Source organism: Amblyraja radiata, chromosome 12 (genome assembly GCF_010909765.2).
Source record: "Amblyraja radiata isolate CabotCenter1 chromosome 12, sAmbRad1.1.pri, whole genome shotgun sequence".
NCBI lineage: Eukaryota > Metazoa > Chordata > Chondrichthyes > Rajiformes > Rajidae > Amblyraja > Amblyraja radiata.
The window spans coordinates 54,320,157-54,345,759 of NC_045967.1; the positions used below are offsets into that span (position 1 = coordinate 54,320,157).

Sequence of the window (25,603 nt, forward strand, 5' to 3'; positions counted from 1 at the left end):
GATTTCTATGCAAACATTTCTGGGCTTGAATAAATTTCAAGTTGAAACCAAGTTCAAGAGGTAATGTTAGTGCGGCACGCTGGCACAGCGGTAGAGTTGCTGCCTTACAGCGCCAGAGACCCGGGTTTGATCCTGACTACGAGTACTGTCTGTACGGTGTATGTACCTTCTCCCCGTGACCTGTGTGGGTTTTCTCCAGGTGCTCCGGTTTCCTTCTACACTCCCAAGCTGTACAGGTTTGTAGGTTAATTGGCTTGTTGAGTTGCTCCAGCACTTTGTTCTATACCATTACTATACTATATAATTTTATACTGCACAGTTGAGCTCATTCACTGTAGTTTATTGTCACGTGTACCGAGGTACAGTGAAAAGACTTGTTGTTGCTTGCTACAAAACCAGTCAGCAGAAGGTCACTATCTCCATCGCAGGTGATAGACTTCTGACCGACATCCACTATAAACCCACTGACTCCCATACCTATCTGGACTACACTCCTTCCCACCCTGCTTCCTGTGAGGACTCCATCCCCTACTCCCAATTCCTCCGCCTACGCCGCATCTGCTCCCAGGATGAGGCGTTCCACACCAGGGCATCTGAAATGTCCTCATTCTTCAGGGAACGGGGATTCCCCTCCTCCACCATAGATGAGGCTCGCACCAGGGCTCTTCCATACCCCGCAACACTGCTCTCTCTCCCCATCCCCGCACTCGCAACAAGGGCAGAGTCCCCCTAGTCCTCACCTTTCACCCCACTAGCCGTCACAAACAACAAATAGTCCTCCGCCATTTCCGCCACCTCCAACGTGACCCCACCACTCGCCACATCTTCCCATCTCCCCCTATGCCTGCCTTCCGCAAAGACCGCTCCCTCCGCAACTCCCTTGTCAATTCTTCCCTTCCCTCCCGTACCACCCCCTCCCCGGGCACTTTCCGTCGCAACCGCAAGGAATGCAACACCTGTCCCTTTACCTCCCCCCTCGACTCCATTCAAGGTCCCAAGCAGTCGTTCCAGGTGCGACGGAGGTTCACCTGTATCTCCTCCAACCTCATCTACTGCATCTGCTGCTCTAGATGTCAGCTGATTTACATCGGTGAGACTGAGTGGAGGTTGGGCGATCGTTTCGCCGAACACCTCCGCTCGGTCCGCAAGAACCTACCTGAACTGCCGGTGGCTCAGCACTTCAACTCCCCCTCTCATTCCCAATCCGACCTCTCTGTCCTGGGTCTCCTCCATGGCCAGAGTGAGCAACACTGGAAATTGGAGGAACAGCACCTCATATTCCGCTTGGGGAGTCTGCATCCTGCGGGCATGAACATTGAATTCTCCCAATTTTGTTAGCCCTTGCTCTCTCCTCCCCTTCCTCAGCCCTCGGGCAGTCTCCTCCCATCCCCCAGCCCTCGGGCTCCTCTTCTTCCTTTTTCCTTCCTCTCCCCGCCACCCCCTATCAGTCTGAAGAAGGGTTCGGCCCGAAACGTTGCCTTTTACCTTCACTCCATAGATGCTGCTGCACCCGCTGAGTTTCTCCAGTTTTTTTTGTGTACCAGCAGAAGGACAATATATGATCACAATCAATACATTTACAGTGTAGAGATACATGATAAGGGAATAACATTTAGTGCAAGGTAAAGCCAGCAGAGTCCAATTAAGCATAAGTCCGAGGGACACCAAACAGGTATCTGTAGATGGTACACAAAAAAGCTGGGTAAACTCAGCGGGTGCAGCAGCATCTATGGAGCGAAGGAAAAGGGCAACGTTTCGGGCCGAAACCCTTCTTCAGGTATCTGTAGATAGTATGTTTAAGAAAGAACACATTAGTCTGAAGAAGGGTCTCGACCCGAAACATCGCCTATTCCTTCTCTCCATAGATGTTGCCTCACCCGCTGAGTTACTCCAACATTTTTGTCTACCGGTAGATAGTAGTCCAGCAGTAAACTACACAAACCTACACTAAACCATACCATACCACGCCACACCACACCATGCTAAACTACACTTCTTCTTTTGTGTGGCGTGCACAGCCTAAAGTTGTTGGACAACTTGTTCTATTTGATCTTCCGCTTGTGCACGTCGAGTTGATTGCATTAGTCGAAACAGGGCGGACCACGTGAAGGTTGCAATCTCCCACCCCATTATACTGCACAATGCCATACTACACTATACTGTACCATACCGTAGTATACTATGCTATGCTATACCACACCATACTATAATATATCTTCATCTTGTCGAGTCCACACACAAGATTAGAAGTTGATCAGCCAGAGCTGAACGCACTTCTCGGCATCTGCACAACGGTGTCTGTCTTGTCGCTTCTTGTGCTTCTAGTGCGTGGTGGTGTGTAGATTGGTGGAGAGAGGGCCATGACCTGAACGCTCTTTCCTTGACCTCACTATAATATATGAAACTTCACCATGCAATACTATGCTAGACTCGTAGGCTCCCCTCGGTCATGACTGACCATGGATGATGCATCTTAGTTGTTATACTATACTCCACCATACCACCATACCATACCTCTGTACACGTGCTTTATAAGACATTTTCTCCCTTCTCTCCCACAGAAGATCACCACAACCCGGCAGCAGCCAAAGTCATCGGCAAATCCTGTGAATACAACGGCACCACGTACCAGCACGGGGAGATGTTTGTGGCAGAAGGACTATTCATGTCGCGGCATCCCAACCAGTGCGCGCAGTGCAGCTGCTCGGTAGGTGACCTTTCTCTGATGCAGCGTTAGAATCGCTGCCTCACAGCGCCAGAGACCCGGGCTCCATCCTGACTACGGATGCTGTCTGTACGGAGTTTGTACGCTCTCCCCTTGACCACGTGGGCTCACCCTGGGTGTTCCGGTTTCCTCCCACACTCTAAAGGCGTACAGGTTTGTAGGTTAATTGGCTTGGTATAAGTGTAAATTGTCACTGGTGTGTGTAGGATAGTGCTAGTGCGCGGGGATAGCTGGGCAGTGCGGACTCTATGGGCCGAAGTTCCTGTTTCCACGCGATATCTCTAAACTAAACTAAACTAAAAATAAAACTAGCTGCAATTTATTTTAAGCCAATACTAGGTGTGGCCTTAAAGCTGCAGATGCTGGAATCTTGGTTGATTGATTGATCGATCGTAAGATCATAAGTGATAGGAGCAGAATGAGGCCATTCAGCCCATCAAATCTACACCATTCAATCATGGCTGATCTATCTCTCCCCTCTAACCCCATTCTCCTGTCTTCTCCCCATAACCCCCGACACCCGTACTAATCAAGAATCTATCTCTGCCTTATATTTGAGAGACTGATTGATTGATACTTTATTGTCACATGTACTTGGTACAGTGACAATTTACACACAATGCACAATGTATGACACGAGTCGCCACGTATTGGGCGCCGACAATGTTACAGAAGTGTAATCTCTGGAGGACATGGATAGGTGACGTTTCGGATCGGGACTCTTCTTCAGGCTGTCTGCGGTAATAATAATAATAATGGATGGGATTTATATAGCGCCTTTCTAATACTCAAGGCGCTTTACATCGCATTATTCATTCACTCCTCAGTCACACTCGGTGGTGGTAAGCTACTTCTGTAGCCACAGCTGCCCTGGGGCAGACTGACGGAAGCGTGGCTGCCAATCTGCGCCTACGGCCCCTCCGACCACCACCAATCACTCACACACATTCACACACATTCACACACAGGCAAAGGTGGGTGAAGTGTCTTGCCCAAGGACGCAACGACAGTATGCACTCCAAGCTAGATTCGAACCGGCTACCTTCCGGTTGCCAGCCGAACACTTAGCCCATTGTGCCATCTGTCGTCCCCAGAAGTGGGGAGTGGGGAGAAAGCTGGAAAAGAGATGAGGGCAGGACAAAGCCTAGCAAGTGACCCTACATAATAACAGTTGTTTAAGAAAGAACTGCAGATGCTGGAAAAATCGAAGGTAGACAAAAATGCTGGACGAACTCAGCGGGTGAGGCAGCATCTATGGAGAGAAGAAATAGGCGATGTTTCGGGTCGAGACCCTTCTTCAGACTGATGTAGAGGGGGGGGGGGCGGGAAAAAGAAAGGAAGAGGCGGAGACAGTGGGCTGTGGGAGAGCTGGGAAGGGGAGGGGAAGGAGGGAGAACGCAAGGACTATCTGAAATTAGCGAAGTCAATGTTCATACCGCTGGGGTGTAAACTACCCAAGCAAAATATGAGGTGCTGCTCCTCCAGTTTACGCTGGGCCTCACTCTGGCCATGGAGGAGGCCCAGGACAGAAAGGTCAGATTCGGAATGGAAGGGGGAGTTGAAGTGCTGAGCCACCGGGAGATCAGGTTGGTTATTGCGAACCGTGCGGAGGTGTTGGGCGAAGCGATCGCCAAGCCTGCGCTTGGTCTCGCCGATGTAGAGAAGTTGGCACCTAGAGCAGCAGATGCAATAGATGAGGTTGGAGGAGGTGCAGGTGAACCTCTGCCTCACCTGGAAAGACTGCTTGGGTCCTTGGATGTGGTCGAAGGGGGGAGGTAAAGCGACAAGTGTAGCATTTCCTGCGGTTGCAGGGGAAAGTACCAGGGGAGGGGGTGGTTTGGGTGGGAAGGGACGAATTGACCAGGGAAATAACAGCGAGGCTTTCAATGGGAATAGTGTGTTCTAACCCCAGGCAATACTAGCCCTGTTAGCTCTAGGTAACTTGAATCAACAGTGTGTGGGGGGTAGACAATGATGTAGAAACAAGGAACTGCAGATGCTGGTTTATACCAAAGATAGACACAAAGTGCTGGAGTAAGTTGGTGTGATAGGCAGCATCTCTGGAGAACATTGATAGGTGACATTTCGTGTCAAGACACTTCTTCAGACTGAAATCGACCCAAAATGTTCTCCGGAGATGCTGCCCCACCCGGTGAGTTACTCCAGCACTTTGTGTTCTATTGTGTATTAGCCAGCATCTGCAGTTCCTTAGCGGGACAGGCAGCATCTCTGGAGAGAAGGAATGGGTGACGTTTTGGGTCGAGACTATTCTTCAGTCTGAAGAAGGGTCTCGACCCGAAACATCGCCCATTCCTTCTCTCCAGAGATGCTGCCTCACCTGCTGAGTTACTCCAGCATTTTGTGTCTACCTTCGATTTAAACCAGCACCTGCAGTTTTTTCTCACACACCTGCAGTTCCTTGCTACTGGATGAAGATAAAGGGTCCCGACCCAAAGCGGCACCTATCCAAGTTCTCCAGAGATGCTGCCTGACCCGCTGAGTTACTCCAGCACTCTAGTGTCTTTGAAAGGCATCAGGGGTTATGGGGATAATGGGGTTTGGAATATGAGATAGATCAGCCATGATTGAATGGTGGAATAGACTTGACGGGGCGAATGGCCTAATTCTGCTCCTATCACATGAAAGATAGCGAGCAGACTGATTCCTGGGATGGCAGGACTTTCATATGAAGAAAGACTGGATAGACTCGGCTTGTACTCGCTAGAATTTAGAAGATTGAGGGAGGATCTTATAGAAACTTATAAAATTCTTAAGGGGTTGGACAGGCTAGATGCAGGAAGATTGTTCCCATGTTGAGGAAGTCCAGAACAAGGGGTCACAGTTTAAGGATAAGGGGGAAGTCTTTTAGGACCGAGATGAGAAAAACATTTTTCACACAGAGAGTGGTGAATCTGGGGAATTCTCTGCCACAGAAGGTAGTTGAGGCCAGTTCATTGGCTATATTTAAGAGGGAGTTAGATGTGGCCCTTGTGGCTAAAGGGATCAGGGGGTATGGAGAGAATGCAGGTACAGGATACTGAGTTGGATGATCAGCCATGATCATATTGAATGGAAGGGCCGAATGGCCTACTCCTGCACCTATTTTCTATACTTCTATGTTTGGTGTGGGATCCAATGTTCTCATCTTGGTTAGCTCTTGGGCAATGGAACTAGGGGGGGTAGGATTATGATTTTTTTTTTAGGGGGGGGGGGGGTTGGAATTTGGGGGATTGAAATAACTTCATTCGAGGCTTCACATTGAGTGTGTGTGTGTGTGTGTGTTTGTTTGTGTGGGTTGTATGCGTTCCCAGGCTGAACAACTCCTTGCAGGTCCACTGATCCAAGTCCTCCTTTGGCCAGACGCACACATCTCCTTGTGGTAATGTTTTGTGAGATTGTTTTCCACTCGTTGGAGAGCCGCGATGCCAAACGGACGGCGCCAAATTAATAGAAGCATTTCACGACAGACAGACTATTAGCGAGTTTGCATTCCAGCACTTTCTTTATTTTTTTTCCCCCGACCACTTAATATTTATTTTTGCACAAAAGGTGCATATTAAACTCTCTTCACATATGGATAAGTGATTTTTTTTTTTAAACCACCCGTGGACGCCAAGTCGAAAAATAAGCCGTGCAGAAGGAATAAACTGACCTTTTTGGATAAGGCAATATATTTATTAACTGTTCTTTTCAGTTTTGAGTTTAATTGAAGTTTGGCACTTGGCTGGATGTTAGCAACCGCCAGATGCAATAGGCAGCGAAAAAAAACACACACACACAAACCAAAGGAGGTGTAGACTTAAAAACCCCAAAAGATTATTGTTGAAAGACAAGAGAAGGTAGGGACATGTTGGCTGCGAGACGCGACTGTGGCCAGTTCACGCCGCTGAGAATATTCTCTGCAGCTCTGTCTTTGCGCCTCAAATCCAAGGTCACATCAAGACTCTTTAAAAACAACACAAAATAGGATTAAGTTTCTACGCAAAAGTATTTTTTCCCTCCCCAGTGTGTTTAAAGGTCTCGCTGCAACAACGGGGCGTGAAAAGTGGACTGGATGACAATTCATCCCAATTCTGGGCTCCAGTGGATCTGGACAAGTCAACAGTATTCCCATCTCGACGCTGGCTTGCGTCCTGCATTCAAATGCAACATAACACTGTTCCCATAATCGGGCATTTGAAACGTTGTCTGTGCGCTCGCTGGTCCCGAGGGAAGGTGGATTCAGAAATATTTTTGCAGCTCCGATAGACAACCCCATTATTCTATCGTACACAAGAATGCTGGAGAAACTCAGCGGGTGCAGCAGCATCTATGGAGCGAAGGAAATAGGCAACGAAACGTTGCCTATTTCCTTCGCTCCATAGATGCTGCTGCACCCGCTGAGTTTCTCCGGCATTTTTGTGTACCTTCGATTTTCCAGGATCTGCAGTTCCTTCTTAAACCCATTATTCTATCAGTGAAGACCCTCTGACAATCTCTGATCGGACATTACTGGCTTTACCTTGCACTAAACGCTATTCCCTTGTCCTGTGGTTGTACACTGAATGGCTGGATTGTGTACCATGTGTTGAGTTACTCCAGCATTTTGCCTCTAACTTCGCTTTAAACCAGCATCTGCAGTTCCTTCCTGCATGTATTGTCTTTCCACTGGTAGACACAAAATGCTGGAGTAACTCAGCAGGACAGGCACTCTCTGGAGAGAAGGTTCTTTCTGGGCGACGTTTCGGGTCGAGACCCTTCTTCAGACTGATGTCAGGGGAACGGGCGGGACAGAGATAGAATGTAGTCGGAGACAGTAAGGCTGGTGGGAGAACTGGGAAGGGGAAGAGGATGGAGAGAGAGGGAAAGCAAGGGCTATTTGAAGTATCTTTCCACTGACTGGTTAGCAGGTAACAAAAGCTTTTCACTATACCTCGGTACACATTATAAACTAAACTAAACGATCCCAATCTAAACTATCTGCCAATCTTTATTGCATCTTCTCTTGAAGCTACTGTTGGGGTATAGGTGCAAGCAATTGGCTGGTGGGGTCAAAAGAAGGTTTACCAGAACACTGCCTGACAATAGACAATAGGTGCAGGAGTAGGCCATTCAGCCCTTCAAGCCAACACCGCCGTTCAATGTGATCATGGCTGATCATCCCCAATCAGTACCCTGTTCCTGCCTTCTCCCCATATCCCCTGACTCTGCTATTTTTAAGAGCCCTATCTAGCTCTCTCTTGAAAGCATCCAGAGAACCTGCCTCAGGCAGAGAATTCCACAGACAGCCTGGATAAGGTTTTGAGTTTAGTTTATTGTCACATGTACGAGGTACAGTGAAAAGCTTTTGTTGCGTGCTATCCAGTCAACGGAAAGACAATACATGATTACAATCGAGCCGTTCACAATGTACAGATACATGATAAGGGAATAACGTGAATAGCATTTAGTGCAAGGTAAAGTCCGATCAAAGATAATCCAAAGGCCTCCAATGAGGTAGAGAGTAGTTCAGGACCGCTCTCTGGTTGTGGTAGGATGGTTCGGTTGCCTGAGAACAGCTGGGAAGAAACTGGTCCTGAATCTGGAGGTGTGTGCGTTTTCACACTTCTGCAGCTCTTGCCCGATGGGAGAGGGGAGAAGAGGGAGTGGCCGAGGTGGATGAGAGGGTTTCAGCTGCAGGGAGAAAGGTTGGAGAGCTTTCCATGAAATGTTGGAGGTTTTAGAGAGACTTGATAGAAGTAGATACAATCATGACGACAGATGGCACAATGGGCTAAGTGTTCGGCTGGCAACCGGAAGGTAGCTGGTTCGAATCCCGCTTGGAGTGCATACTGTCGTTGTGTCCTTGGGCAAGACACTTCACCCACATTTGCCTGTGTGTATCCTTGGGCAAGACACTTCACCCACCTTTGCCTGTGTGTGTGGATGTAATTATGTGAAGCACTTTGGGGTCAATGCAAGTTGACTAAAAATGTGCTATATAAATAAAGAAATTTATATAAATAAAGAAATTTAATGAGAGGAATCGGTGGGGTGGACTTGCCCCAGGGTGGAAGCGTCCAACATCGAGAGGGCATAGGTGTAAGGTGAGAGGGGGAAAGTGAGAGGGGGGGCGACGTGTGGGGCTTGTGGTGGGGGGCCTGAAATGCACTGGCATCGGTGGTGGTGGAGGCAGATACGACAGTAGCATTTAGGAGGTATTTAGAAAGGTACATGGAGATGCGTGGAATGGAGGGATACAGTATATATGGCAGATGAGATCTGTTCAACGTGGCATCATGTTCAGCACAGACATTGTGGGCTGAAGGGCCTGTTTCTGTGCTGCACTGTTCTATGCTCTATGTAAGGAGACCTTCATACATGAGCAGTGTCCTTAGTGGTAGTCTTTTACTTGGGTCTTCTACTTAACGAGTCCACACACAGGATTAGAAGTTGTTCAGCCAGAGCTTCATAACAAGAGGAGTTGAGTACAGGAACAAAGAGGTCCTTCTGCAGTGGTACAGAGCCCTAGTGAGACCACACCTGGAGTATTGTGTGCAGTTTTGGTCCCCTAACCAGCGCCAAACCAGCGATCCCAGCACACTAACACTACCCGACACACCCTAGGGACAATTTTACATTTACACCAAGCCAATTAACCTACAGACCTGTACATCTTTGGAGTGTGGGAGGAAACTGGGGCTCCCAGGGAAAACCCAGACAGTCACGGTGAGAACGTGCAAACTCCGTACAGACAGCACCCGTGGTCAGGATGGAAGCCGGGTCTCTGGCACTGTATCTTGTATCTCACATCTTGTTGTATTCAGCAGTGGGAATTACAATGATTTACTGATCCAGTATGTTGGTGTGGAGGTGTACTGCCATACCAATAGGATGAGCATTTAACTATATAGAGTACTTAAAAAAGCACATACATACAGCATAGCTGCTAAATAAGCTGATTACACGAATCATATGAATTATTACAATGTTGATCCATTAACCATTGGACATTATACACAATTACAATAAATTACTGAATATTCTGTTTATGTTCATTTTATATCTGTTTTTTTTTTAAAAGAGGATTTATGGCACTCAAGGTTTACATCTATTGAGAAATATATTTGCTGGAATTTCATTTGGCTCAAATATGAGATTGTGTTTTGTGGCTGGCTTTCATATGATCATGTGCTCTTGGAGCAGAATTAGGTCATTTGGCCCATCAAGTCTACTCTGCCATTCAATCATGGCTGATCTAATTTTCCCTCTCAACCCCAGTCTCCTGCCTTCGCCCCATAACCCCTGACAACCATGCTAATCAAGAATCGATCTCTGCCTCAATGTCCTTTGACAGCCTCCACAGCCGTCCTTGGCAATGAATTCCCCAGATTCATCACCCTCCAACTAAAAAAATCCCTTCTTATCTCTTTTCTGAAGGTACGTCCTTTTATTCTGAGGCTGTGCCCTCTGGTCCCAGACTCTCCCACCAGTGGAAACATCCTCTCCACATCCACTCTATCCAGGCCTTTCTACCATCCCCAGAAGTACTCATTTGTAATTTTGAATTTTACTTAGCACTAAGGAAAAAGATTACCCTAGAGAAAGAATCCATGGTGGAGATAACTTTGAGTCCTGGATTGCTTTGAAACTTAATCACTTTGTATTAAGTAATTAAGGAAGTACGTTTATTGGCCAAGTATTCACATACAAGGAATTTGCCTTGGTGCTCCGCTCACAAGTAACAACATGACATACAGTGACAGTTACGATTTTGTTGCATTGACTTAATGCTACTATTTGACAGTAGAGTCAGTAGAGTCAGTCACTTCAAGAAAGAAACAAGTTATTTGGCACTCGGAAGTGTGTCAGGATTTATAAATTATCACTAACTTTACGTTATATTTTCTAATAATGGGATATACAGTATGGAAACAAGCCCTTCAAGTCAACTAGTCCATGACGCCAAAAATGTTCAATCGAACCTCCCTTCCATTGACTCCATTTATAACTTACGCTGCCTCAGCAAGGTCAGCTGCATAAAAGGGCAGATTCCTCCCACACTCCAAAGGCATACAGGTTTGTAGGTTAATTGGCTGGATAGAATTGTAAATTGTCCCTAGTGTGAGTAAGTGTGTGGGGATCGCTGGTCAGCATGGACCTAGTGGGCCGAAGGGCCTGTTTCTGCTCCGTATCGCTAAACTAAACTAAACTAAAATGTTCCTCCCCTCACGAACAAGGATGGAGCCCATTGTATACATAGAACATGCATTCTTTGCCACAGAAGGCTGTGGAGGCCAAGTCAGTGGATATTTTTAAGGCAGAGATAGACAGATTCTTGATCAGTACGGGTGTCAGGGGTTACGGGGAGAAGGCAGGAGAATGGGGTTGAGCGGGAGTTTCAGCCCACAACGTCTTTGCTGAAAATGATGCCGAGACCAACACTCAACGGAAAAGGACACAAAGTGCCGGAGTAACTCAGCGGGTTGGGCAGCATCTCTGGAGGACATTTTGGATCAGGATCCTTCTTCAGACAGCTCTTTTCTGCCTGGTACATGATAGAGGAGTTAAGGGATATGGAGAGAAGGCAGGAACGGGGCACTAATTGGGGATGATCAGCCATGATCACATTGAATGGTGGTGCTGGCTCAAAGGGCTGAGTGGCCTACTCCTGCACCTATTGTCTGTTGTCTATTCCCTGCATGTCCACATACCTATCCAAACGTCATGTCATAAGTGATAGGAGCAGCATCAGGCCATTCGGCCCATCAAGTCTACTCCGCCATTCAATCATGGCTGATCTATCTCTCCCTCCTAACCCATTTCTCCTGCCTTCTCCCCGTAACCCCTGACACCTGTACTAATCAAGAATCTGTCTAAGGTATGCAAAAATGTTGGAGAAACTCAGCGGGTGCAGCAGCATCTATGGAGCGAAGGAAATAGGCAACGTTTCGGGCTGAAACGTTGCCTATTTCCTTCGCTCCATAGATGCTGCTGCACCCGCTGAGTTTCTCCAGCATTTTTGTGTACCTTCGATTTTCCAGCATCTGCAGTTCCTTCTTAAACAAGAATCTGTCTATCTCTGCCTTAAAAATATCCACTGACGTGCCTTCCGTGGCCTTCCGTGGCGAAGAATTCCACAGATTGACCAAGTCTCTTAAATGCCTCTATTGTATCTGTCGCAATCACCCCTTGTGTCACTGTTCCAGGCACTTGTGTGTAAAAACCTTCTCAGAAGAATTTGATATTGAGGGGATATGCATTCCTGCCACTGTGTGGTATAAAAACCTTGGCTCATCGTTACGCATGTTTCAGTCAAGGAATAAGTAAAACTGTGTTTCTCTTGGTTTATTGGCATTTAGAATATCACTTTCAGCAATTTTGAACGCACTGCTAAGCCCACTGATATTTCCCCCTTGTGATATAGGGATTGTGTGTCAGAATGCTGCCTGTTTCTTTGTGGGAGTTACAATAAAGTGCTTTTGTTAGTCCGACGGAGAGCAGTTCCATTAAATGTTAAATCAATTAATTAAACAGAATGCAATATGGCGCCCAAGACAAGCGACCCTCCGCGCGCTGGTCCCAGGCGTGAATCTGCGGTCACTCATTACAATCCTCCGCTCTTTTATTTTTATTTTTTTATTACATTTTTTATTAGAAGTAAAGTACAATAATACTATACATGAACAACATATTACATTTCATGTACAACTTCTTATTTTAAACTTAATAGTAAAAAAGAAAGAGAGAAAAGCCAGAAATAGAGAGAGAGAGAGAGAGAGAGAATATCATATTGATATTGTTAATTCTTGAAATAGTGAAAAAAGGAAGAACCCATACAGCTGTATAGCCCGAAAGAGGAAACAAGAAAGCAAGAAGGTGAGATGAAGTAAGCAAAGAACAGAATAGAGAAGAAAAAAGAAGAGAAGAAAAAAAAAAGAAAATATGAGAGATTGAAAGGGATATACCTTATATATAACCATATAACAATTACAGCACGGAAACAGGCCATCTCGGCCCTTCTAGTCCGTGCCGAACACGTATTCTCCCCTAGTCCCATCTACCTGCACTCAGACCACTCCATTCCTTTCCCGTCCAGATACCTATCCAATTTATTTTTAAATGATTAAATCGAACCTGCCTCCACCACCACTTCCACTGGAAGCTCATTCCACACAGCTACCACTCTCTGAGTAACGAAGTTCCCCCTCATGTTACCCCTAAACTTCTGTCCCTTAATTCTCAAGTCATGTCCTCTTGTTTTGAATCTTCCCTACTCTCAATGGGAAAAGCTTATCCACGTCAACTCTGTCTATCCCTCTCATCATTTTAAAGACCTCTATCAAGTCCCCCCTTAACCTTCTGCGCTCCAAAGAATAAAGACCTATCTTGTACCTGCTTCGTATCTTTACCCACCCCTCACCCGTTCTGAAACAGTTAATTTCTAAGGTTGTGTTGCACCATATGCTTGTAATGTCGATAAAGGGAGACCAAATCCTCAAGAATTGGTCTGATTTGCCTGATAGGACGAATCTCATATCTTTTCCTCCGCTCTTTTAAACCTCTACTCCAACAGCAGCAGCATTTCTTACTGAAACGTTATTCCCTTTATCATGCTTCATTGCACTGTGGACGGCTCGACTGTAATCATGTGTTGTCTTTCCGCTGACTGGATAGCACGCAACAAAAAAACTTCTCACTGTACCTCAGTACACGTGACAGTTAACTAAACTGAACTAAAGTAGAAGCCTGACATAGGTGGCGCAGCGCCAGAGACCCGGGTTCGATCCTAACTGCGGGCGCTTGTCTATACGGAGTTCGTACATTCTCCCCGTGACCTGCGTGGGTTTTCTTCGAGATCTTGGAGATGCACAGGTTTGTAGATTAATAGAGTTGGTGTAAATGTATGGTGCCCCTAGTGTGTGGAGGGCAGTGTTAATGTGCAGGGATGGCTGGCTGGTGCAGACTCAGTGGGCCTGTTTCTGTGCTGTATCTCTAAACTAAACTAAGACAGGCTGAATTCTGAAGATAGACACAAAGTGTTGGAGTAACTCAGCGGGTTAGGCAGCATCTCTGGAGAAAAAGGATGGGTGACATTTTGGGTTGGGACCCTTCTTCAGACTGAGAGATGAGCGCAGGGGTTGTGGGGCGGGGGGGGGGGGGGGGGGGAGGGGGGGGGGGGGGGGTGAAGAGCTGGAGGCGAGAAAAGACCAGGAACAAACAGGGCCAGCTACAAATAACCGTAGGCATGGGTGGTGCCGTGGTAGGCCCAGTGTAGGCTGGGGAAGAATCAGCGCGCCAGGCAGCATCTCTGGAGAGCATGGAGAGGCGACTATGTGTAGTAAGGAAGTGCAGATGCTGCTATATACTGATCACATGCACAAAGTGCTGGAGTAACTCAGCTGGTCTGGCAGCATCTCTGGAAAAAAATGATGGGTGATGGTTCAGGTCGGAGCCCTTCTTTAGATCCCTGCATAAGATGTGCCTCGCCAAAAATTATAAGGTCATAAGATCATGTGATAGGAGTAGAATTAGGCCATTCGGCCCATCAAGTCTACTCTGCCATTCAATCATGGCTGATCTATCTCTCCCTCCTAACCCCATTCTCCTGCCTTCTCCCCATAGCCTCCGTACTAATCAAGAATCTATCTATCTCTGCCTTAAATACACCCACTGACATTGCCTCCACAGCCTTTTGTGGCGTAGAATACCACAGATTCGCCGCCACCCTCCTCATCTCCTTCCGAAAAGAACGTCCTTTAATTCTGAGACTGTGACCTCTAGTCCTAGACTCTCCCACTTACGTATCTCCAATCATATATTGCCTCCGCCACCACATTGAGGTGTGATCTCAATGAAGGATACAATGTGGAGAGCTGTGGAACTGGTTAGATGACTGGGGGAGGGGGTTGGGGAGGGTCGTGGTGAGGGGGGGGGGGGGGGGGGGGGGGGGGGGGGAGGGGAAATGTGACAAATGCAGATTTGTTCGAATTGTGGCCTCGAAAATGTTCATGTTTTATTATTTATTTTCCTGAAGGAAGGGAACGTCTACTGTGGGCTGCGGACCTGCCCAAAGCTGACCTGTCCATCTCCAATCTCCACGCCTGACTCCTGTTGTCAGGTTTGCCGAGGTAATTTCAACATTATGTACGTAGAACGTGGAACATATAGTGCTGCACTGCACAGGAACTGGCCCTTCGGCCCATCAGATTGGCGCAAAATGCTGGAGTAACTCAGCGGGCCAGGCAGCATCTCTGGAGAGAAGGAATGGGTGAATGGGTGACGGAGTGGGTCACACATTCCTTCTCTCCAGAGACGCTGCCTGTCCCGTTGAGTTACTGCAGCATTTTATGTCCATCTTCAGTGTAAACCAGCGCCTGCAGTTCCTTCCTATACCTTTTGCCCCCCCCCCCCCCCCTTCCTCCCCCCCATAATATCTGGGCCAGCACGGTGGCGCAGCGGTAGAGTTGCTGCCTCACAGCGCCAGGGACCCGGGTTCGATCCTGACCACGGGTGCTGGCTACACGGGGGAGTTTGTACGTTCTCCCCGTGACCTGCGTGGGTTTTCTCCGGCTGCTCCGGTTTCCGGTGCAGGTTTGCAGGATAATTGGCTTCTGTAAATTGCAAATTGTCCCTAGTGTGCGTAAGGTAGTGCTAGTGTACGGGGATCGCTGGTCGGCACGGACTCGGTGGGCCAAAGGGCCTGATTCCGCGCTGTATCTCTAAAGCCTAAAGATGCCTTGGGCCAGAACAATTGGTGCTTCACACTTGACCAGAGAGAGTTGTGCAACGGGGAAACCTGTGGACACAAAATGCTGGAGTAACTCAGCGGGACAGGCAGCATCTCCGGAGAGAAGGAATGAATGGGTGAAGTAGGGTCTGAAGTCGGGCCTCGACCCGAAACGTCACCCTTCCTTCTCTCCAGAGATGCTCCCTGTCCCGCTGAGTTACTCCAGCATTTTGTGTCTACCTTCGATTTAAACCAGCATCTGCAGTTCTTTCCTACACAACCCGTGGACCATATTTTCGTTCAGAAGCAAGGGCAAGTTCCCACAATCTTTTGTTTAAGAAGGAACTGCAGATGCTGGAAAATCGAATGTAGACAAAAGTGCTGGAGAAACTCAGCAGGTGAGGCAGCATCTATGGAGCGAAGGAAATAGGTAACGTTTCAGGCCAAAACCCTTCTTCAGACAGGGGGGGGGGGGGGGGGGGGGGGGGGAGGGCTGAGGGAGAGCTGAGAAGGGGAGGAGACAGCCAGGGCTACCGGAAATTGGAGGTCACCATTCTTTCTTCCTTTCTTCTTACATAGAAACATAGAAAATAGGTGCAGGAGTAGGCCATTCGGCCCTTTCGAGCCTGCACCGCCATTCAATATGATCATGGCTGATCATCCAACTCAGTATCCCATCCCTACCTTCTCTCCATACCCCCTGATCCCTTTAGCCACAAGGGCCACATCTAACTCCCTCTTAAATATAGCCAATGAACTGGCCTCAACTACCTTCTGTGGCAGAGAATTCCACAGATTCACCACTCTCTGTGTGAAAAATGATTTTCTCATCTCGGTCCTAAAAGACTTCCTTCTTATCCTTAAACTATGACCCCTTGTTCTGGACTTCCCCAACATCGAGAATAATCTTCCTGTAACATCGGGAATAATCTTCCTGCATACCTTATGCATCAGTCTGAAGAAGGGTTTCGGCCCGAAACGTTGCCTATTTCCTTCGCTCCATAGATGCTGCCGCACCCGCTGAGTTTCTCCAGCACTTTTGTCTACCTCCCACAAACTTTTGCCACTCCTGGGTACCGTTGTCGCGACGATTTCGCAAAGACGGGCCCGTCCCACTTGTCAAAGATCGTGTCGTGCACTCCGCCGCTCTGTATCCCGTGTCTGAAGATCTGTTTCCAATAACAGGGGAAGGAGACTCCTCCTGGGATACAACAGATGCTGGAATCTTCCGCCCACCATCCAACAGAGAAGCGGTAATGTACACAAACTATCGGACGCATCCTCCCCTGTACAGGAGTCAAGAGTCGAGAGTGTTTTATTGTCATGTGCCCCAGATAGAACAATGACATTCTTACTTGCAGCAGCACAACAGAATATGTAAACAAAGAACACTGTAAACAATATAATAAACACGAAGAAAATACAGTACATATGTAACTATACATATACTCAGTCTGAAAAAGGGTCTCGACCAAAAACGTCTCTTATTCCCTTTTCTCCAGAGATGCCGTCTGACCCGCTGAGTTACTCCAGCTTTTTGTGTCTATCTTCTGTTTAAACCAGCATCTGCAGTTCCTTTCCACCCATACATATACATATATATATATACATACACATGCACACACACGTACACATAAAAAAACATACAATAATAGTGCAGAAAGACAAAGCCAATGCCCCCAAGTCTATGTTGTTCAGAGCTTATTTGGAGGTTGTAGTGTTTAATAGCCTGATGGCTGTAGGGAAGAAGCTGTTCCTGAACCTGGATGTTACAGTTTTCATGCTCCTGTACCTTCTTCCTGATGGCAGGGGTGAAATGAGCCAGGGTGGTGTGGGTCTCTGATGATGTTGGCCGCCTTTTTGAGGCAGCGACTCTTTCTTGATTTCTTGATTATTAATCATTTCTTGATGTCAGAGGTGTCAGAGGTTCTCTCCACATTCACTCTATCCAGTCCTTTTGTGGAGTAATTCAACTCAGGAGATGGGGGGGGGGGGGAAGTATTTAGATCAGCTATGATTGAATGGTGGAGTAGAGTTGATGGGCCAAATGGCCTTATTCTTCCCCTACAACTTATGACCTGATGAACTTCTGAAGATACAGAATGCAGAATATAGTTCTTAGCATTGTAGCGCATCAAGTCCAATGTTCGCAATGGCACGGTGGCGCAGCGGTAGAGCTGGTGCCTCACAGCGCCAGGGTCCCGGGTTCGATCCTGACTACGGGTGCTGTCTGCATGGAGTTTGTTCGCGTTCCTGACCCTCACCCTCACCCATTCCTTCTCTCCAGAGATGCTGCCTGTCCCGCCGAGTTACCCCAGCACTTTGTGTCTATCTTCAACTCAATTTAGATAGCAAATGCTCAAGGTCAGATCGGTATTTTACTAAACTAGGAATGTTTTGGAGGTTATATACACTGTAAATAAAAAATGATGTTGAAATATTTCACGTACACCCGTGGGCCCACATAATGTTTCTGGTTTAACACCCCCCGCAAAGTCGTCGTTTTAAACTCGTGTTTACAAAACGAGCGAAGCATATTGAAAATAATTTCAGCGCTTGAAATTCCAGATTCTTCACACTGCCAAATGTGTTTGAAGAGCTGAGAGCTGAGGAGGGAATTCCCCAGCCATAACACAGTGATATTTAACACGAACAAGCTGAAATAGTCAGGAACAAGTCAAATGGGGAATTCAGAAATTCTTTGCGTGGATAGTGTGGGAGTGTGGAACCGAACGGCCTGTCCCACTTAGGCGACTTTTTAGGCGAGTGCAGGAGACTCTGCGCTCGCCTCGCGATCGCCTCATGGGCGCCGCATGTTCGCTGGTGTTCTCTGGTGAGTCTCCTTCATGGTCGCGAGGAGTTCCCGCATTCTATTGTATTGTGTTGTATTCAATTTATTGTCATTATCTCATATTAGAGACAGCAAAATGAATTTTCCTTACAGTCAAGTATCATAAAAAAAAATAATAATAAATAAATAAAACATATTAAAATGGAAAAAAAAAAAAAAAAAAAATAGTCGCCACCTCAGGTCACCGCTAATTTTTCAACAAAGGCGATTTTTCAGATAAAAGGACCAATATCATTTTCTTCCACTGACTAACATCTTTACAGGGTCTTTATTTACAGTGTTGGGAGGAAACCGGGACACCCGGTGAAAACCCATGCGGTCACGGGGAGAAAGTACAAACTCCCCGTAGTCAGGATCGAGCCTGGGTCTCCGGCGCTGTGAGGCATTGGTGTGCGTTTTTGGCCCTAGCTTTATCGTAGACTGTTCAGGGCAAATTGTTGGTCATATTTATGCCTGGGAACTAGGAGCTCTCAACCATCTCCATCTCCTCACCATTCCTGAGGTATTTAGTTTTAAAGATAGAGTAAGGAAACTTGCCCCTTTGTCCAGGAGTCCACACCGAGCACCGATCACCCGCCCATCACACTAGCTCTCTGCTAACCCACTTCAGCACCCACTTCCTACACAGTAGGGGCAATTTACAGAGGCCAATTAACCTCTAAACCGCACGTCTTTGGGACATGGGAGGAAACCCGGGCACCCGGTGAAAACCCACGTGGTCACAAACAGAATGTGCAAACTCCACACATACATAGAAACACAGAAAATAGGTGCAGGAGTAGGCCATTCAGCCCTTCGAGCCAGCACTGCCATTCAATATGATCATGGTTGATCATCCAAAATCAGTACCCCTTTCCTGCTTTCTCCCCATATCGTTAGCCCCTAAGAGCTAAATCTAACTCTCTCTGGAAAACATCCAGTGAATCGGCCTCCACTGCCTTCTGTGGCAGAGAATTCCACAGATTCACAACTCTCTGGGTGAAAAAGTTTGTCCTCATCTCAGTCCTAAATGGCCCACCCCTTATTCTTAAACTGTGTGACCCCTGGTTCTGGACTCCCCCAACATCGGGAACATTTTTCCTGCCTCTAGCGTGTCCAATCCCTTAAGAAATTTAAATGTTTCTATAAGATCTCCTCTCATCCTTCTAAAATCCAGTGAATACAAGCCCAGTCGACCCATTATTTCATCGTATATGTCAGTCCTGCCATTCCGGGTACTCACCTGGTGAACCTTCACTGCACTCCCTCAATACCAATAATACCCTAGTGTCCGAGGTCAGGATCGAACCCGGGTCTCAGGCGCAGTGAGGCAGCAACTCTTCCAGCTGCCCTACTGGTTAGGCATCCCACATTTGAACTAACGGCACTTTCACTATCCTTAAACAGAGACACTCGTATCCACGGAGCCAGTATGAATCTCGGGGAAACTTTGGAAGTTCTTTTGCCAACTTTCCCAGAATGTCCAACTCAAGGACGCACCGTGGGTTGTTAACTGACCCCCAGCAAGGATCGGGCACCATTGTGCAAATAATCATCAGCAACAAGTTTCGGCACAACAGAGGTAATGCATTTTGCTGATCGGCTAACGATCTTACTTTCATCGATTACTTTTGAGTTTTGGATATAGTCAGCATGCAAAAGAAAACTGAAATGATTGACCAGTCCCTCAGTACTAATTGTATTTCCTGAAGGATATTAGTGTAAGTATATCTCGAATAGTTATTAAATGTAATATCTCAAGGGGGAAATAGAGGGGGAGTAATAACAGTTTAAGGGCCTGTCCCACTTGCCGATTTTTTTCGGCGACGTATCAGGTCACCGTAAAATTATCGGCGTGATGCGGCGAGACACGACGTGACGACGTATTGACCCGCGGTTTTTTTTTTGTCGCCGCTGCCGTTTGAAATGTTTGAAATCTTTTGGCGATACTGCTATGACGCTGGCAGTCGCCGAAAAACTCGCCAAGTGGGACAGGCCCTTTAGTGTAGTCTCGTCTAGTGTAGTGTAGTGCAGTCGTGTCTAGTTGAGTTGCGTGGCGCAACTGGTAGAGCTGCTGCCTCGCGGCACCAGAGGTCTGGGTTCCATCCTGACCTTGGCTACTGCCTGTGCGGAGTTTGCACGTTCTCCCCGTGACCACGCGGGTTTCCTCCGGGTGCTCCGGTTTCATCCCACATCCCAAAGACGTGCAGGTTTGTAGGTGAATTGGTCCTCTGTAAGATTTCCCCTCGTTCATAGGGAGTGGATGAGAAAGTGGGATAGTGGGACCATGGTTAGGATAGGTTTAGAGGGATATGGGCCAAACGCAGGCAGGTGGGCTAGTGTAGATGGCAAATGCATAGTCTCTTGCCCAGGGTAAGGTCATTGAGAACCAGGGGACATGGGTTTAAGGTGAGTGGGGGGAAAGATTTAATAGGAACATGAAGGGTAACTTTTTTATACACAGGGTGGTGGGTATTTCGAACAAGCTGCCGGAGGGGATAGTTGAGGATTAAGAAACACTTAAGGGGCTGTCCCACTGTACGAGCTAATTCAATAGTTCTCCCGAGTTTCCCCTGATTCGAACTCGTAGAATTACGGGAATAGCCGCTCGTAGGTACTCGGGGCTCTCGTGGACATTTTTCAACATGTTGAAAAATCTTCACGAGCTTACCGCGTTTCCCGAATACCTGCCGTTAGCGTTACGAGCCGCTAAGAGACGTCCCGAGCTCCGACGTACCCGCTACGTACATTCTACGTGCTTACCACAAGTTTGATTTTTCTTTAAACTCGGGAGAGCTCTTGAATTACCTCGTACAGTGGGACAGGCCCCTTAAGACAGTTACATGGATAGGACAGGTTTAGAGGGATATGGGCCAAATGCAGGCAGGTGGGACTAGTGCTGATGGGACATGTTGGTGGGTGTGGACAAGTTGTGAAGGGCCTGTTTCCACACTGTATCACTCTATGACACGCCAGTGGCAGGAAACATGTCCCTGATGTTGGGGGAGTCCAGAACCAGGGGCCACAGTTTAAGAATAAGGGGTAAGCCATTGAGAACAGAGATGAGGAAACGTTTTTTCTCACAGAGAGTTGTGAGTCTGTGGAATTCTCTGAGGGCGGTGGAGGCCGGTTCTCTGGATACTTTCAAGAGAGAGCTAGATAGGGTTCTTAAAGATAGCGGAGTCAGGGGATATGGGGAGAAGGCAGGAACGGGGTACTGATTGTGGATGATCAGCCATGGCCTACTCCTGCACCTATTGTCTATTGTCTATTGTCTATGACTCTTTGACTCTAACATAGAACTAGTGTGAGTGGGTGATCGATGGTCGGCGTGATCTTGGTGGGCCGAAGGGCCTGTTTCTAGACCGTATCTGTAAACATGTCCCTGGACGTTTATCAGACATAATGTAAAGGTGGAGAATGATCTTCAGTGAGTGCTTTTCCAAAGACTGAACTGTTCTTGTGTCTTCAGTGTGCGTGTCGAATGGAAAGACCTACTCGCACGGAGAGTCCTGGCATCCAATTCTTCGCCCGTTTGGACCAGTGGAGTGCGTGCTGTGCACCTGTAACGTCACGAAACAGGAGTGTAAGAAGATCCATTGTCCAGAGTCATATCCCTGTAAACACCCACAGAAAACCACTGGCAAATGCTGCAAAGTTTGTCCAGGTATAAGCTATTTTATTTGATGATATTGTTTGAATTCAACCTTAATATTAGAGGCCCGATTTAGCTAAGGTTGGGGCTATCCCAATCTTTAAGAAACATTTAGACAGATATATGGATAGGACAGGTTTCAAGGGATATGGACTCTGAAATATCTCTGGATACTTTCAAGAGAGAGCTAGATGGGGCTCTTGAAGATAGCGGAGTCAGGGGATATGGGGAGAAGGCTACTGATTGTGGATGATTAGCCATTAACACATTGAATGGCGGTGCTGGCTTGAAGGGCCGAATGGCCTACTCCTGCACCTATTGTCTATTGTCTATTGACCAAACATAATAATAATAATAATAATAATAATAATAATAATAATAATAATAATAATAATAATAATAATAATAATAATAATAATATATTTTATTGTCATTACACATAAGTGCAATGAGATTTGGTATGCAGCTTCCATCCGATGTCATAACTTAAATAACTAAAACAAATTGGATATAGATACCCTGAGAACATGGTTTGTAAAAAGAACAGTAAAATAGTCAAAACAGTTAAAACAGACTAAAGTGCAGATGTATCTGTGCGACGTGACCATCCGAGGGAGACAGTCCAGGGGGGATGGGGGGCACTCAGCAGGGCCGGTTCAGAGCCGCTATAGCTCTGGGAATGAAGCTGTTCCTGAGTCTGGAGGGCAGGAGGGGGACTAGTGTAGCTGGGACATGTTGGTCAAAGTGGGCAAGTTGGGTCGAAGGGCCTGTTTCCACACTGTATCACTCTATGACTCTAATTGTGACTTTTGTTGAGGTCTAGGTTTGTTACTGTCATGTGTACCGAGGTACAGTGAAATGTTTTGGTTTTGTCTGCTATCCATTCAAATCAGAGAATACTATATCTAAATCAAGCCAACCAATAGACAGAGCAAAGGGGAAGATACAGAGTGCAGACTATAGTTCTCAGCATTGTAGCGCATCAGTTCCATAGATATTCCAATGTCCGCAAATGGGTAGAGGTGAATCGGACAGTACCCTAGCTTATCGAAGGACCATTGAGAAGCCTGATAGCAGAGGGGAAGAAGCTGTTCCTGAGTCTAGCGGTGCGCGGTTTCAAGCTTCCGTACCTTCTGCCCAAGAAGAGGAAGGCTTTGGAACAAAGAAATATGTGGGGAGGAACTGCAGACGTTGGTTTACACTGAAGCTGGACACAAAATGCTGGAGTAACTCAACGGGACAGGCAGCATCTCTGGAGAGAAGGAATGGGTGACGTTTTGGGTCGAGACTCTTCTTCAGACTCAGGGGAGACACAGAGATATGGAAGGGTGAGGTGTGAAAATGAGATATCAAAGGGGAACATCACAGGATCGAGTAAAATGTAGAACAGATCATTGTTAGCTGGAGGAAGGTCACCCATTCCTTCTCTCCAGAGATGCTGCCTGTCTCGCTGAGTTACTCCAGCATTTTGTGTCCATCCTCGGAATATAGAAATACGTTCTTGACTTCATGGTTTTGTTTCCGCAGTCCCGGAGGCGTTAGTGTTTTCCCAAGATGACAGTAAGGAGGCGGGCTGCAGTGAGGAGAACGTTCTCGTTTACGAGTCGCTCTTCACACAGGAGACTGATCCGCGAAAGTACAGCAAGAAGATCGCGATAATGTCCGACATTCTGCCGGACGTAGAGATCCATGAGTGGACTCCGATAAATGGTGAGCCTTATGCAGCAAATGTACATGTTAAAAATGAGAGCCACCCCGTCAGACAGCAGGCCCTTCGGCCCAATTTGCACATACTTACCAAGATGCCCCATCTACATTAGTCTCACCTCAGCGGAAATTGTGTTCCATTCATTCTGCTGGGACTTTCATGTTGAATGTCATAATCAAAAACGCCGCAGCGAGACCGTAAAAGGGACCACATCACCCCGATTCTGGCCTCTCTCCACTGGTTCCCAGTACGGTACAGAATCAATTTCAAGCTCCTCCTATATGTATACAAAGCCCTTAACGGGCTTGCCCCCACCTACATCAATAATCTGCTAACCCACCATTCTACCTCCAGGTCCCTCAGGTCGGCCGACTTGGGGCTACTGACTATCCCGCGGTCCAGGTTTAAGCTCAGGGGTGACCGAGCTTTTGTGGTTGCAGCACCTAGACTGTGGAACGGCATCCCTCTCCTCATCAGAACTGCCCCCACCATCGACTCCTTTAAGCCTAGATTTAAACCTATTTCTACTCACAAGCGTTTCTTGAGTTCATCTGAGGGAGCGCTGTATGTATATATTTATGTATATATTGTTAGATCTATGTACCACTGTATGTAGCACGATAGTACCTGCACTGATGTAAAGCACATTGGTCAATGAGAGATGTTTTTAAATGTACTATAGAAATAAAATTGACTTGACTTGAGTCAATAGACAATAGATGCAGGAGTAGGCCATTCGGCCCTTCGAGCCAGCACCGCCATTCAATGTGATCATGGCTGATCATCTACATTCAGTACCCGTTCCTGCCTTCTCCCCATATCCCCTGACTCCGCTATCTTTAAGAGCTCTATCTAGCTCTCTCTTGAAAGTATCCAGTGAATTGGCCTCCACTGCTTTCTGAGGCAGCGAGTTCCACAGATTCACAACTCTCTGGGTTAAAAAGTTTTTCATCATCTCCGTTCTAAATGGCTTACCCCCTATTCTTAAACTGTGGCCCCTGGTTCTGGACTCCCCCAACATCGGGAAATTGTTTCCTGCCTCTAGCGTGTCCAATCCCTTAATAATCTTATGTGTTTCAATAAGATACCCTCTCATCCTTCTACATTCCAGTGAATACAAGCCCGGTTGCTCCATTGTTTCAACATACTCATTGAGTCATCCAGCTTGGAAACAGACCCTTCAGCCCAATTTGCCCATGCTACCCAAATGCCCCATCTACACTAGTCTGACCTGTCAGGTTTCATATCACTCAAGACATTGAAGGACCTATCCATGTACGTGTCCAAATGTCTTTTAAATGTAGTTTGTAGTCCCTGCCTCAACTACCTCCTCTGGCAGCTCACCACCTTTGCTGGGAAAAAATGACCCCTCAGATTCCCTTTAAACCTTTCCCCCCCCTCACCTTAAACTTACTGTACATCCTCTGATTCTCGTTTCCTTACTCATAAGATCACCATAAGTCATAGGAGCAGAATTAGGCCATTCAGCCCATCGAGTCTACTCCGCCATTCAATCATGGCGATCTATTTTTTCCTCTCAACCCCATTCTCCTGCCTTCTCCCCACAACCTTCGATGGCCATCCTAAACAAGAACCTATCAAGCTCTGCTTTAAAAATACCCGAATGGCTTGGCCTCCACTGCCGTCTGTGGCAATGAAATCCCCAGATTCACCACCCTCTGGCTGAAGAAATTCTTCCTCATCTCCTTCCTAATGGTACGAACCTTTATTCTGAGGCTGAGACCTCTGATCCAAGACTGTCCCATTGTTGGAAACTCTCCCACTCCACATCGACTCTATCTAAGTCTGGGTAAAATGCTCGGTGCATCCAGCCTATCTGCTCCACTCAATATATTGCCTCTACATTACTATTTTATTCTCTGTATCGATATACATCTTTCCCTGCAGCGAACCAGGAGAATAGACAAATCTGTCCTTCTCTTTCACATGCTGACCTACGGTTAACATTAGGTAGACAGTGGAGTGATAGACACTGC

The 25,603-nt window shown here is 47.0% G+C and overlaps 1 protein-coding gene across 1 annotated transcript in view; it reads left to right on the forward strand.

Moving 5' to 3' along the window:
• Nucleotides 1–2,473: 2,473 nt before the first annotated feature.
• chrdl1 (chordin like 1) overlaps nt 2,474–25,603 on the forward strand; it is a gene marked incomplete at its 5' end in the record, with an annotated part of 30,113 nt that continues 6,983 nt past the window's right edge. Inside the window, 6 exons of the mRNA XM_033030916.1 lie at nt 2,474–2,707; nt 14,721–14,814; nt 16,599–16,666; nt 19,651–19,825; nt 21,716–21,910; nt 23,426–23,608. Of these exons, the coding sequence (XP_032886807.1) occupies nt 2,474–2,707; nt 14,721–14,814; nt 16,599–16,666; nt 19,651–19,825; nt 21,716–21,910; nt 23,426–23,608 (949 nt within the window). The remainder of the gene's footprint in view (nt 2,708–14,720; nt 14,815–16,598; nt 16,667–19,650; nt 19,826–21,715; nt 21,911–23,425; nt 23,609–25,603) is intronic.